Genomic DNA, 15,331 nt, shown 5'->3' with positions numbered 1-15,331 from the left:
ACATCTCACCTTTCGGTCACGACTTTGAACTATTTGCGTCACGACAACTCACTTTGAGTGTCACGACAAAGCACTATTTGATTATCGCTTAAAACATTGCAGGTTTAGTTCACAATATCGCACTTTGTGTCTCAAAACATCGCACTTTGTGTCTTAAAAAACTCATCATTTTGCCTTTGCTTAAAACATTTCAGTATATCGTTCACGACATTCAACTTTGTGCTTATAACATAGCACTATTTGTCTATTGCATAAAATATTTGACTTTGTGCTTTATAACATGGGACTTTGTGTCTTAAAAAATCTCTCGATTTGCCGAATGCGCAAATCATTTCAGGTTTTGTCTATTGCATAAAATATTCAACTTTGTGTCTAAAAAAATCTCGCGATTTGCCGCATGCGCAGATCATTCCAGTTTTTGTCTGTGCATTAAATATTTAACTTTGTACTTCATAACATAGGACTTTGTGTCTTAAAAAATCTCGCGATTTACCGAATGCGCAAATCATTTCAGGTTTTGTCTATTGCATAAAATATTTAACTTTGTGCTTCATAACATGGTACTTTGTGTCTTAAAAAATCTCGCGATTTGCCAAATGGCCAAATTATTTTAGTTTTTGTCTATGCATAAAATATTTAACTTTGTGCTTTAGAACTTCATTTCACAAATTTGAAGAGAATTATCAAATAACTGGATTCTATACAAATGCCCTGTGAGCTTCCTACAAGGACTAAAAACTAAACAGAACTTCAGGATAGGCCGAGGAAAAGGAGCCTTAGCGATACGGGATCAAAGGCTGAACTGGTTGAGAGCTCGCTCGAGCTTTATTCAGTGTTCTACAGATGCAGGTACCTCTAGCTCGCCTTGCGGGACTACAAACGGCCCCAATGATAACTCTACATCGGAAGCCTTTCCTCCAAACGATAAATCACGGCATTTGACTTTGTTTGTAACTTAGGCGGCTCATCGCATTAATGCTAATAATATCTAACTTTTTTGACAATCATTTACAGCATTCCATAATATCTTAGGCAACGACTCACAATGGGTCGCAATGCTGAACTGTTTACTTTGTCTTATCAACAATGCTATTTATTTCACAGAGCTTTATGGCTTATAATCTTGATTTAATATTTATATTTACTGATATATCTCAATTTAAGCTCATGATTTCGCAATTACGTTTCTAGTCTATTCGCAAAGCATGCTGGTCTATGTAGAAAAAAACTCACTTTTTGCAAACGCACTTTGTGCGTTTGGACTTTTTGCACAACGACATGTGACTATTTTTTTCACACACGATTGCATCTTTAGGCTTGCGTCATGGCACATTATGCAAATCGCCAACAACATCTGACTCTTGGCGTCACGACATGAGACAATTTGCTTCAAAACATTTCAGTTTTTGTCTATTGCATAAAATATTATTTGAAAGATAGACTTTTTATTCAATGTTCTTAATTGTCGGTTCGGAACTCTACGACATTGATTTGTTATATATAATTAACATATATATTTTTATTATTTCCGTTTATAAGGTTTTCTTTGTTTAGGGCGCTTGGGTTTTCCGCTAGGTGTTCTGTTTCCGCTTGGGTTGGGCGCTTGGGTTTTCCGCTCGGTATTCTGTTTCCGGTCCTTTTCACCTTTGACTCCTACATGACATCTGCCAAGTTAGACCGCCTTATGATGTTTCTATGATAAGATATAAGTACTGCCGTTTTTAGTGACGTCATTAATGACGTCATGCTCAGTTGACATATCGTTGCACCCCCTTGACACCTACATGACATCTGCCAAGTTAGACCGCCTTATGATGTTTCTATGATAAGATATGAGTATTGCCGTTTTTAGTGACGTCATCGACGACGTCATGCTCAGTTGACATATTGTTGCACCCCCCTTGACACCTACATGACATCTGCCAAGTTTGGTTGTCTAATGTTGTTTCTATAAGTCAAAATTATAAGTTATAACATTTATGGGCGACGTGTTCTTACATTTATGGTTGACTGTTCAATACATTTATGGGCGATGTGTTATTACATTTATGGTTGTTATAACATTTATGGGCGACCTGATATTACATTTATGGTTGTTATAACATTTATGGGTGACGTGTTATTACATTTATGGTTGTTATAACATTTATGGGTGACGTGTTATTACATTTATGGTTGTTATAACATTTATGGGTGACGTGTTATTACATTTATGGTTGTGATAACCTTTTTGGGTGACGTGTTATTACATTTATGGTTGTTATAACATTTATGGGTGACGTGTTATTACATTTATGGTTGTTATAACATTTATGGGCGACCTGATATTACATTTATGGTTGTTATAACATTTATGGGTGACGTGTTATTACATTTATGGTTGTTATAACATTTATGGGTGACGTGTTATTACATTTATGGTTGTTATAACATTTATGGGTGACGTGTTATTACATTTATGGTTGTTATAACATTTATGGGTGACGTGTTATTACATTTATGGTTGTTATAACATTTATGGGTGACGTGTTATTACATTTATGGTTGTTATAACATTTATGGGTGACGTGTTATTACATTTATGGTTGTTATAACATTTATGGGTATTATTACATTTATGGTTGTTATAACATTTATGGGTGACGTGTTATTACATTTATGGTTCTTATAACATTTATGGGTGACGTATTATTACATTTATGGTTGTTATAACATTTATGGGTATTATTACATTTATGGTTGTTATAACATTTATGGGTGTTATAACATTTATGGTTGTTATAACATTTATGGGTGTTATAACATTTATGGGTGTTATAACATTTATGGTTGTTATAACATTTATGGGTGTTATAACATTTATGGGTGTTATTACATTTATGGGTGTTATAACATTTATGGTTGTTATACCATTTATGGGTGTTATTACATTTATGGGTGTTATAACATTTATGGGTGACGTGTTATTACATTTATGGTTGTTATAACATTTATGGGTGACGTGTTATTACATTTATGGTTGTTATAACATTTATGGGTGACGTGTTATTACATTTATGGTTGTTATAACATTTATGGGTGTTATTACATTTATTGTTGTTATAACATTTATGGGTGTTATTACATTTGTGGTTGTTATAACATTTATGGGTGTTATTACATTTATGGGTGTTATTACATTTATGGTTGTTATAACATTTATGGGTGTTATTACATTTATGGTTGTTATAACATTTATGGCTGTTATTACATTTATGGTTGTTATAACATTTATGGGTGTTATTACATTTATGGGTGTTATTACATTTATGGTTGTTATAACATTTATGGGTGTTATTACATTTATGGTTGTTATAACATTTATGGCTGTTATTACATTTATGGTTGTTATAACATTTATGGGTGTTATTACATTTATGGGTGTTATTACATTTATGGTTGTTATAACATTTATGGGTGTTATTACATTTATGGTTGTTATAACATTTATGGCTGTTATTACATTTATGGTTGTTATAACATTTATGGGTGTTATTACATTTATGGGTGTTATTACATTTATGGTTGTTATAACATTTATGGGTGTTATTACATTTATGGTTGTTATAACATTTATGGCTGTTATTACATTTATGGTTGTTATAACATTTATGGGTGTTATTACATTTATGGGTGTTATTACATTTATGGTTGTTATAACATTTATGGGTGTTATTACATTTATGGTTGTTATAACATTTATGGCTGTTATTACATTTATGGTTGTTATAACATTTATGGGTGTTATTACATTTATGGGTGTTATTACATTTATGGTTGTTATAACATTTATGGCTGTTATTACATTTATGGTTGTTATAACATTTATGGGTGTTATTACATTTATGGGTGTTATTACATTTATGGGTGTTATTACATTTATGGGTGTTATTACATTTATGGGTGTTATTACATTTATGGGTGTTATAACATTTATGGTTGTTATAACATTTATGGTTGTTATAACATTTATGGGTGTTATTACATTTATGGGTGTTATTACATTTATGGTTGTTATAACATTTATGGTTGTTATAACATTTATGGGTGTTATTACATTTATGGGTGTTATTACATTTATGGTTGTTATAACATTTATGGTTGTTATAACATTTATGGGTGTTATTACATTTATGGGTGTTATTACATTTATGGGTGTTATTACATTTATGGGTGTTATTACATTTATGGGTGTTATTACATTTATGGGTGTTATTACATTTATGGTTGTTATAACATTTATGGGTGTTATTACATTTATGGGTGTTATAACATTTATGGTTGTTATAACATTTATGGGTGTTATTACATTTATGGGTGTTATAACATTTATGGGTGTTATTACATTTATGGGTGTTATTACATTTATGGGTGTTATTACATTTATGGTTGTTATAACATTTATGGGTGTTATTACATTTATGGGTGTTATAACATTTATGGGTGTTATTACATTTATGGGTGTTATTACATTTATGGGTGTTATAACATTTATGGGTGTCATTACATTTATGGGTGTTATTACATTTATGGGTGTTATTACATTTATGGGTGTTATAACATTTATGGTTGTTATTACATTTATGGGTGTTATTACATTTATGGGTGTTATTACATTTATGGGTGTTATTACATTTATGGTTGTTATTACATTTATGGGTGTTATTACATTTATGGGTGATACAAGGTCTGTGACTGGACTGGGCTGTTAGAAAAGGGAAAACTGGCACGCTCAAATACCAGAGTAAGAAAAATATTTGAAGTACCGCTCTCCATCTATCTTTTGAAAATTCCTTCATTGGATCACAAGAAAACAACAGCAAAGAGGATGTAGACAGCGAGGGTGAAGGCATTGTAGAGGAAGTTATCTTAGACAACGAATATGACTCTGAGAGTGACACTGACAGCGAGTAACAGACCAGGGAGATCTATCAGACGAAGGGCACACAGGACGATTTTATTTTTTATTAGGACAGTCCCATGCAGTAAAATATAAAATTGTCCTACGTGATATGGACCTGGATATGGCATGCAAAGATAGATATAGGTATACATACTCAGGTCCGTACCCAGAATTTTAAATAAGGGGGTGCGATATCCGAAAAATATTTTTCCGGGTTGGGGGGGGGGGGGGATTAAAAATCTGACCACCACCGAAAGAACGAAAACGTTTATTGTCGGATTTGGCTAAATACCAAGAGTGATCTAGCTTATGCTTTATAGTTTTGTCTACAAATAGCACGTCTACGAGAACCGAAAGTGGACTTTCGGTCGTTGTGTGGGAGGGGAGGTGCGTGTGTTTGCGTGTGCTGCTTATAACACGTGCATGATGTGTTGTTATAACTAAATTAAATACGTGCGTGTGTTGCTTATAATAATGTGCGTGTATTGCTTATAACATGTGCGTGTGTTGCTTATAATATGCGCGTGTGTTTCTTATAACATGTTCGTGTGTTTGCGTATGTTGCTTATAACATATGCGTGTGTTGCTTATAACATGTGCGTATATATGTATTTGAGTGTGTTGCTTATAATATGCGGGTGTGTTTGCTTGTGTTGCTTATAAAATGTGCGTGTGTTGCGCTGTTACTGTTGCAGTAACTCCAATTACTATCCTAGCAGAAGCGCGTTACGGCCTACACTCAGTACGCGAACATGGAAAAATACTAATCTATACTCCTCTTCTAAAAAAAATAAAATAATACGCCAAAAACTGGTATTCGACTCTGACTTTAATAAGACTTCCTAATGGCCCTGAAGAAGTCTTATTAAAGACGAAAATTTGGCAGAGTCGAATACCAGTTATTGGTGTTTTGTATTCATTCTTCTGGTTCACGAACACGACAATTTGGGCTTTTTGTATTTATTCGTATTGATTTATCTGAAGATAGCGTTATACTAAAAAATGTTGTAGACTCGAGTCATATTTTTGGGAGTCACCCTCCCAAAAATACCATGAAGATATGCTTGTCGTTCGCTTTTTCTTTTTTGCAATCGAACGAGAGCCACCTTGTCTGTGTCAAAGGATAAATATGTTATTTACCAGCGGGGAGGTCCGTATCGTGAAATACCGTGACCGAGGTCTTGAAAATACTGACAGAGGCCGAAGGCCGAGATAAAAGCTCAAATAAATGGAATTAAAAAAAAACTTTTATGGCAAAGAGAATGGAAAAAAAACCTTTCCTATTTTGTTGCCCTTTTCTAAGATAATTATCAATTGCGATTCTTGTGTAAAACAAAGATAACCATTAGAGATTTGCATTTAATTTGCTTTGAAAGTTTAATAGTCGCATTACACCCCCTCTCCCCCAAAGAAAATGAAAAAGACAAAAAAACTTTTCGTCGCCTCCTTAACGTATTTATATATCCTGACATTGAATTATAACCATTCCCACTTTCATCGGAAAGTTACAATTTTATGGATTATCTGGGTTGATAACGAGATCAGATGTGCGTGTGTTTTTTTCCCTTCTGGATCAAAATGTTAATCAATTCGTTAATAATTTAACAATTTCGTATGATAACAAACATTGTCGAAAATCTATTTCATTTGTACACACTTCACGGGAGAACAACGTGAGTTTTCTGAAAAACAAGTGAATACGAATACGAAGGTTGTAATATTCGCAAGTCATGAGGCGTTTTATCCCGTCCATCCCCCCCACGGAAACACTTTAACCAGACCAGGTGTTGTGGACGAGAGACGAGTGTTTCTCTTAGGATGCCTACTTATGTGTGCAAATGGCGAAATATTGGTCGCTGCAAATACGGATTATAATATTAACCAGGCGAGCAGGCGGGCTGAGATCTCCTAAATGCACCGTACATCAAGAACTAAGCTCACACAAGTACGTATTACCCCAACATGGTAAGCGAATGAGATTGCCGACTTTGTTTTGGTTTCGAACGAGCGATCACGAGCTCTGACGGCAATCGAGGCCGGGCCAAGTGCGGCGTTCTACTGGAAACGGAATAGATCGTACGATAGTTTACAATGCGCGCTTCCATGCGAATATCAGACGATCAAGTGAACCATCTCGGTGCTTTAGCAAAGCAGAATTTCACCATGAGCGGCCAGTTGTATTTGAAGGCTACAGACCCAGGCAAATGGTACCTAAAGTGGGTAAAGCTATACCAGAACTTTTTATTTTTCTACGATACAAAGGACACGGCAACAGTAACGGGACTTGTTCTTCTTGAGCATTCAACATGTGAGCGGATCTGCGTGGTCAACGTTAGAGATTTGGAGTGCCAGGTAAGCCCCTTCGTACTTATAGAGAAGAAACAGAATATTAATTATCAAAGGCAAACGGTTTTGCAAACAATCATGGCAACAAAAGAGTTATTCTTTCAAGTGAGGATTTGCTTTCCCTCCTCCTTTCAGGCATTTCATTATCGCCCGCACGGTTAAAGATGTTTTTTTATTTCTCTAGAAAATTAGCGAAAGTTGAGCTATTGCTATTTGCGCCTCTAAACTGTCAGGATCGATTTCCCCAGAAAGCCATTCAAGTGTCAGAGAAGCAACTAAAATGCTGATCGCGAAAATCGCAAACCAAACAAAACTGAAACGCTATATATTTTTAGGGCTATAGCAATTAACTTTTATCTTTCTTTACTGTTTTATTAATGCTGATTAAGGACTTTAATAAAGCAAAGGAAGATCCAGGAAAAAAAGAGGTAACATATAATAACTAACAAAATTGAAGTTTTCATTGTGCATTTTGGTAGAGGGTATTTGAGAAGCTGTACTCCTCCTAGTTCATGTTTATCACTTCAAAGTTGATTTAGGTCAATGAAACATCTAGCACTGTTGTTTGCAAAGCTAAAACTTAAAGAATAAGCTTAAAATCTTGCAATTTCAATTTGCAGAAAAAGAAATCGTGCTGCCTAATGACTTATTTCTTATTCAAGTATAAAGTGGACACGGTATAATTTCATCGTTTATGTAATAAACAACTTAGAGTACGAGACAAGATACCTGGTCTCTAATTGGTCAATTGCATTTTGAAATAGACATCGCTTGTTTGGCTAAGACAACATGGAAAAGGGCTTAGGAAATTTCTAAGTGTGTCGGTTCTTTTCACTTGTTCGATATCAAGTTTCGTCTAAGTAGTCTAATGTCGATAACATTGAGGTTTTTTTCAAGGCTTGGTAAAAATGAAAAAGTAGTCGTTATCAAATGCTGATATTTCCAAACAGATATTTTCTTGTTTTAATAAATACGTGAAAATGTACAAACTAGGATCAAATTATACAGTATGTTGCTGTTTTTCTGTCGATGCGGTTTCTTACACTTTGAAATATTTATTTCATTGCCATTAGAGTGGAGCTTTCGCAATTTGTGAAGTTTTGAGTTTATAATAATCTAAGATCGAAAAAAGCCATTGGCCTTTTTTCTGAGTGCGTCTAAGTCGCAATCTTATCTAGCTTGCAAAAAGGATCAATCATCCCCCCATGGTATGTTCACCTCAAAACAGATGGGTAAGATGAGCTGGAATTTGCATCTTTGATTGTCGATACAGTTTTTTTTCTATATTTGTGATTTCACACCTTTTTACTCTTATCTACTATGTTTATTCAGGTATTTCGATTAAGTTGGAATTCTCTAATTAATGCAATATTAAATTACGCAAAAAAGATGAAAAAGAGACAAACATGAAAGGATATGAAATTCAAGTACATCTCCCTTGAGGAAGATGTAAAATTATTATAGTTACCTAGGGAATAAACTCTCATCTGAGATTATTTGATATTTGTGACTGCTTATACAATAGAATCTTCAATAATCTAATGATTTTAAAAGGAAATGATTGAACAGCCAATTGCAGTCATAATATTATAATCCAGACAGTCAAGATATTTAATTAGCAAATCAACTTCTATTTTTGAATCAGGTAATAGTACTCCAAAACCTCAACATTTACACAAAGCTCTTCACAGGCCAGGCCTTATTGGTGTCAGCATGACACTTATGTCAAGCATATTATGGTTTATGGTGTGGTTATCCCATTAACCCCTCGACCAGCCTGTGCTAGCCACACAAGGGAAAGAGATAAGCAAACATGACTCAAGGCACAAATACATACCTTTATTCTGATCCTCCAGGTCCATTTCTTTGGCCTAAAAAAATGTGCACTTCTTCTTGAAGGCTAGCATAGGCTACATCTGCCCCTGGAGATGACTATACAGAACTCATTTTAGTGTGAACAAACAGATAGACATCAATTATAGGGTTGACTGTTGCATGCCAGTTTCCCCTGATTGTATTCAAATTTGTTAATTCCCTATTAGCTTTTGGGGGCATATAGATTTTTGACAAAAATTTTAATACTCTTAATCATCATTTAAGCTCCACTTCCCTCTAAAGATTTTAGGGATTCACTATAGTTATTTGAAGTAGGGACAAACACCAATAGCTAATAGAATGATGACCTTGAATTACACCCTCTTGTCCCCCCCTTGTAAAAACAATTGTCCACTATCCAATTGCCTAACCTTATTTTTGCATGCTATATCAAATAACAATATTTGTTTCAGAATTGTTTTGTTGTGAGCATTCCCTATGGCGAGAAGCAGCAGCAGTCCATCACTTTGCGGTGCTCCACAGATGTGCTATGCATGGCCTGGATAGAAAACATCAGGAAGTCAAGGTAGCTCAGAGTTCACCTTAAAGATCATTGTTTCTATCCAGTCAATTACCTGGACTACAAACCATAGGTTGGTAGGGTGGTAACTTCCATGGATGGTGGGTCCAACCGGCCAAAAATTGCATACCAAAAAATGCAAAGTATAGAAACTGGCTACCCCCAAAACTAACCCAACCCTGAATTCCATACCCCCCTGAAAAATACATACCTGTCAACTCTCCCACATTAGGCAGGAGTCTCAAGATTTTGGACCACTTCTCCCGCTCTCCCGCGTTGAGCACCAAATCTCCTGCTTTTAAGCATTTTTTATTGCTTCCAAAAAATTTTTTATAGAAAATTGTCATTTTGATTATTTTCTATTATTGAAAATATTTGAAACAATAATTCCCTTGTGTAGCACAATTTATATAACACCCTGGTGAGATCTATAAGTGGATTTGTTGTGAGAGCTTTCTATACGGAAAACTCCTGCAAGGTTAAACCCACCCCTCCCCAAAAAAATTAATATACCCCACCCCTCCCCCCAAAATAATTCTCAAGAGATTTTTGGAGGTTGACAGGTATGAAAATATGATGCTTAGAAACCTCCCACTTGGGCCCAACATAATGCCTGCTATAGATCACCTTGGGCCCAACATAATGCCTGCTATACATCACCTTGGGCCCAACATAATGCCTGCTATACATCACCTTGGGCCCAACATAATGCCTGCTATAGATCACCTTGGGCCCAACATAATGCCTGCTATACATCACCTTGGGCCCAACATAATGCCTGCTATAGATCACCTTGGGCCCAACATAATGCCTGCTATAGATCACCTTGGGCCCAACATAATGCCTGCTATACATCACCTTGGGCCCAACATAATGCCTGCTATACATCACCTTGGGCCCAACATAATGCCTGCTATACATCACCTTGGGCCCAACATAATGCCTGCTATACATCACCTTGGGCCCAACATAATGCCTGCTATACATCACCTTGGGCCCAACATAATGCCTGCTATACATCACCTTGGGCCCAACATAATGCCTGCTATACATCACCTTGGGCCCAACATAATGCCTGCTATACATCACCTTGGGCCCAACATAATGCCTGCTATACATCACCTTGGGCCCAACATAATGCCTGCTATACATCACCTTGGGCCCAACATAATGCCTGCTATACATCACCTTGGGCCCAACATAATGCCTGCTATACATCACCTTGGGCCCAACATAATGCCTGCTATACATCACCTTGGGCCCAACATAATGCCTGCTATACATCACCTTGGGCCCAACATAATGCCTGCTATACATCACCTTGGGCCTATTATAATGCCTGCTATAGATCACCTTGGGCCCATGCGTACCGATAGGTTTCAAGGAAATACAGACGGGTTTAATAATTTTGTCAGTGTGCGATTTCAGTAATATTGTGTAAAGTAGTGGCGTGCATGACCCTTCACTGTAATTCAGACTTTTGTCTGCGAGAGTGTCGTAATAAACTATTATTATTCTTATTATTATTATTCTTATTATTATTATTATTATTATTCTTATTCTTATTCTTATTATTATTATTATTATTATTATTATTATTATTATTATTATTATTATTATTATTATTATTATTATTATTATTATTATTAGTGGCAGCAATTCTTTTAGGAGATGAGAGTTGATGAGAGTCAATGAGAGTTCAGCTCTTTCTTGCTCTCACAGGTTCTCTCAAAAAGTCTTTGAGAGTTGATGAGAGTATTAGTGGTTATGTCCAAGAATTCAGCAGTGTCAGTTATTTGACTTCAGGATTTATCACTGAATCTGTTATTACACTTTAAATATCACTTTTGGTAAAACTGCTTAGGAAGATATTATCATGAACTCTCGTTCACGCTGTCAAATTGTGACAGCTCTCATCTGATCATGTTTAAAGTGAATGAGAGTCAATGAAATTGCATGGTCAAACAGTCATGAAATTTTGTAATCACATTTACGCTCATCAACTCTTGACTCCATTTGATTGAGGCTTTTAGTTAACAGATCTTGCCACTACCAACTCCCTCTTGACATTATTGCATATGTTCAAAATACGGCCTAAACTGTTAAACGAAATGTTTCAGTTATGCAGAGCTTAAACTTTGTAAAGAGGAGATGGAGCAAAAAAGCATCCACTTAACCCAAGTACTGGAGAGCGAAAGGACGGCAAAATGGCAACTTATGCAGCAGTGTGAAGAACAAGCAGACATAATAACCAGCCTTAGGGCAGAGGTAACCATCTAGCTAATGTCATAATAACCAGCCTTAGGGCAGAGGTAACCGTCTAGCTAATGTCATAATAACCAGCCTTAGGGCAGAGGTAACCGTCTAGCTAATGTCATAATAACCAGCTTTAGGGCAGAGGTAATCGTCTAGCTAATGTCATAACCAGTTTTGGGGCAGAGGTAACCGTCTAGCTAATCTCATAATAACCAGCCTAAGGGCAGAGGTAACCGTCTAGTTAATGTCATAATAACCAGCCTTAGGGCAGAGGTAACCGTCTAGCTAATGTCATAATAACCAGCTTTAGGGCAGAGGTAACCGTCTAGCTAATGTCATAATAACCAGCCTTAGCGCAGAGGTAACCGTCTAGCTAATGTCATAATAACCAGCTTTAGGGCAGAGGTAACCGTCTAGCTAATGTCATAATAACCAGCCTAAGGGCAGAGGTAACCGTCTAGCTAATGTCATAATAACCAGCCTTAGGGCAGAGGTAACCATCTAGCTAATGTAATAACAACCAGCCTTAGCACAAAGGTAACCGTCTAGCTAATGTCACAATAACCAGCTTTAGGGCAGAGGTAACCATCTAGCTAATGTCATAATAACCAGCCTTAGGGCAGAGGTAACCGTCTAGCTAATGTCATAATAACCAGCTTTAGGGCAGAGGTAACCGTTTAGCTAATTTCATAATAACCAGCCTAAGGGCAGAGGTAACCTTCTAGCTAATGTAATAATAACCAGCCTTAGCGCAGAGGTAACCGCCTAGCTAATGTCATAATAACCAGCTTTAGGGCAGAGGTAACTGTCTAGCTAATGTCATAATAACCAGCCTAAGGGCAGAGGTAACCGTCTAGCTAATGTCATAATAACCAGCCTTAGGGCAGAGGTAACCATCTAGCTAATGTCATAATAACCAGCTTTAGGGCAGAGGTAATCATCTAGCTAATGTCATAATAACCAGCTTTAGGGCAAAGATAAACGTCTAGCTAATGTCATAATAACCAGCCTAAGGGCAGAGGTAATCGTCTAGTTAATGTCATAATAACCAGCCTTAGGGCAGAGGTAACCATTTAGCTAATGTCATAATAACATAGGGCAGAGGTAACCGTCTAGCTAATGTCATAATAACCAGCTTTAGGGCAGAGGTAACCATCTAGCTAATGTCATAATAACCAGCCTTAGGGCAGAGGTAACCATCTAGCTAATGTAATAACAACCAGCCTTAGCACAAAGGTAACCGTCTAGCTAATGTCATAATAACCAGCTTTAGGGCAGAGATAAACGTCTAGCTAATGTCATAATAACCAGCCTAAGGGCAGAGGTAACCGTCTAGCTAATGTCATAATAACCAGCCTTAGGGCAGAGGTAACCATCTAGCTAATGTCATAATAACCAGCTTTAGGGCAGAGGTAATCATCTAGCTAATGTCATAATAACCAGCTTTAGGGCAGAGATAAACGTCTAGCTAATGTCATAATAACCAGCCTAAGGGCAGAGGTAATCGTCTAGTTAATGTCATAATAACCAGCCTTAGGGCAGAGGTAACCATTTAGCTAATGTCATAATAACATAGGGCAGAGGTAACCGTCTAGCTAATGTCATAATAACCAGCTTTAGGGCAGAGGTAACCATTTAGCTAATGTCATAATAACCAGCTTTAGGGCAGAGGTAACCGTCTAGCTAATGTCATAATAACCAGCCTAAGGGCAGAGGTAACCGTCTAGTTAATGTCATAATAACCAGCCTTAGCGCAGAGGTAACCGTCTAGCTAATGTCATAATAACCAGCTTTAGGGCAGAGGTAATCGTCTAGCTAATGTCATAACCAGTTTTGGGGCAGAGGTAACCGTCTAGCTAATCTCATAATAACCAGCCTAAGGGCAGAGGTAACCGTCTAGTTAATGTCATAATAACCAGCCTTAGGGCAGAGGTAACCGTCTAGCTAATGTCATAATAACCAGCTTTAGGGCAGAGGTAACCGTCTAGCTAATGTCATAATAACCAGCTTTAGGGCAGAGGTAACCGTCTAGCTAATGTCATAATAACCAGCCTAAGGGCAGAGGTAACCATCTAGCTAATGTCATAATAACCAGCCTAAGGGCAGAGGTAACTGTCTAGCTAATGTCATAATAACCTTAGGGTTGTCTGCCTTAGGGCAGAGGTAACCTTCTAAATAATCTTATAATAACCAGCCTTAGAAAATGATCACTGCCACTCGACCAATCAGCGCCCTCCATTTAGACCCCCTAAATCTCATAGTAATTAAGGTATCAAGCGGCGAGGACATTGAAAAATAGGGAATTAGTGGGAAATGTAGCTAGTATTTAGTGGTTATCTACTTAGTGATTAGTATTAGTGATTGTATTTTTTGTATTTCAAGAGTACAGGTCTGTCTGAAATTAAAGCTAAGGGCACGGTTGCCTTAGATACAGGGGGGTGTGGCTGGACATGAATGTGTTGCATTACTAGACAATGAAAATGTGTTTACGAGCTGCCTCACAAGCCTCCAGGGTATGGGGGCATACAGTATAGGAAGGCGTTATAGTAGCCTTGCTGATGGAAGATATCCAAATTTAAAAATGTTTTTTGATATGTCTTGAAGAGAGACACAAAAAGAATTAGTGAGATTTGACACGTGAATGCTACTCACATTCTACTGCTTGTGCAGGTTGCTAGTTTAAGGCGAGAGAAGATAGACGGAATAAAAGAAGAGGAAAGTGAAGAAATCAAGAGCATAAAAAAGGTAATAAATATGACTTACTTAACATCTGGTTGAGTGTAGAAGTAGTGGCGAGAGTCTTCCCTTAGCCATGGTAGCCAGAGTTTTAGTGGGTCTGTTACGAGTTGCAACGAGTGAGTGATGGTCACGCATGCAAACCTGCATTGGTCAGAACCCAAATCAAATGCAAAATATACCCGGGGAAAGAAAATTTATACTAACTCTGAACTTTTCGAAGTTAAAACAAAGCTAAGAAGCCCGATATAAAAGAACAACTCGGTCTAGGGATCTATGGCCCTGTTTTTACCCCATTTCAGAACCCCCAAATTTTCAAAAGCCCCCCCCCCACTTACGACCTAAATATACAAAAAAGTTTTTAAATCTGGGAAATGAATACTGCGAAGTTACCCTCCTTTCAGAGTGTGACATATCTTCACAACGTTAGGTTTCGGCCCTCATACCTTCATAATTTTTTTTGCATGTAAAATCGTGTAAAATGGTGCAGGGTTCGGTTTCAGGGATTTTGTGTGTCGAACGGCTGCGCGGGAAACTATCAATTGCTTGCAGGATTTTTTTTTAGAATCACTTCTCCCCCCCCCCCCCTTCAAAAGTCCGATAAGTCTGCCCTGAAGAAGTCTTATTAAAGACGAAAATTTGGCAGAGTCGAATAC

General features: G+C 36.9%; 1 protein-coding gene across 6 annotated transcripts in view; it reads left to right on the top strand.

Annotated features, from left to right (window-relative positions):
* The first annotated feature begins 6,576 nt into the window (after positions 1-6,576).
* Positions 6,577-15,331, top strand: part of LOC116615308 (ras-specific guanine nucleotide-releasing factor 2) — a 73,547-nt gene continuing 64,792 nt past the window's right edge. For 3 of the 6 annotated variants that reach the window (XM_048727576.1, XM_048727575.1, XM_048727574.1), the window contains exons 1-5: positions 6,577-7,294; positions 7,678-7,716; positions 9,577-9,689; positions 11,804-11,951; positions 14,610-14,684. In XM_048727576.1, the coding sequence (XP_048583533.1) occupies positions 7,034-7,294; positions 7,678-7,716; positions 9,577-9,689; positions 11,804-11,951; positions 14,610-14,684 (636 nt within the window). In that variant the 5' untranslated portion in view covers positions 6,577-7,033. The remainder of the gene's footprint in view (positions 7,295-7,677; positions 7,717-9,576; positions 9,690-11,803; positions 11,952-14,609; positions 14,685-15,331) is intronic. The other 3 variants (XM_032376850.2, XM_048727578.1, XM_048727577.1) reach the window with 3 other exon arrangements.

The sequence above is a fragment of the Nematostella vectensis genome, chromosome 5 (assembly GCF_932526225.1).
Source record: "Nematostella vectensis chromosome 5, jaNemVect1.1, whole genome shotgun sequence".
Classification (NCBI taxonomy): Eukaryota; Metazoa; Cnidaria; class Anthozoa; order Actiniaria; family Edwardsiidae; genus Nematostella; species Nematostella vectensis.
This window is presented reverse-complemented; position numbering and strand designations above follow the sequence as displayed.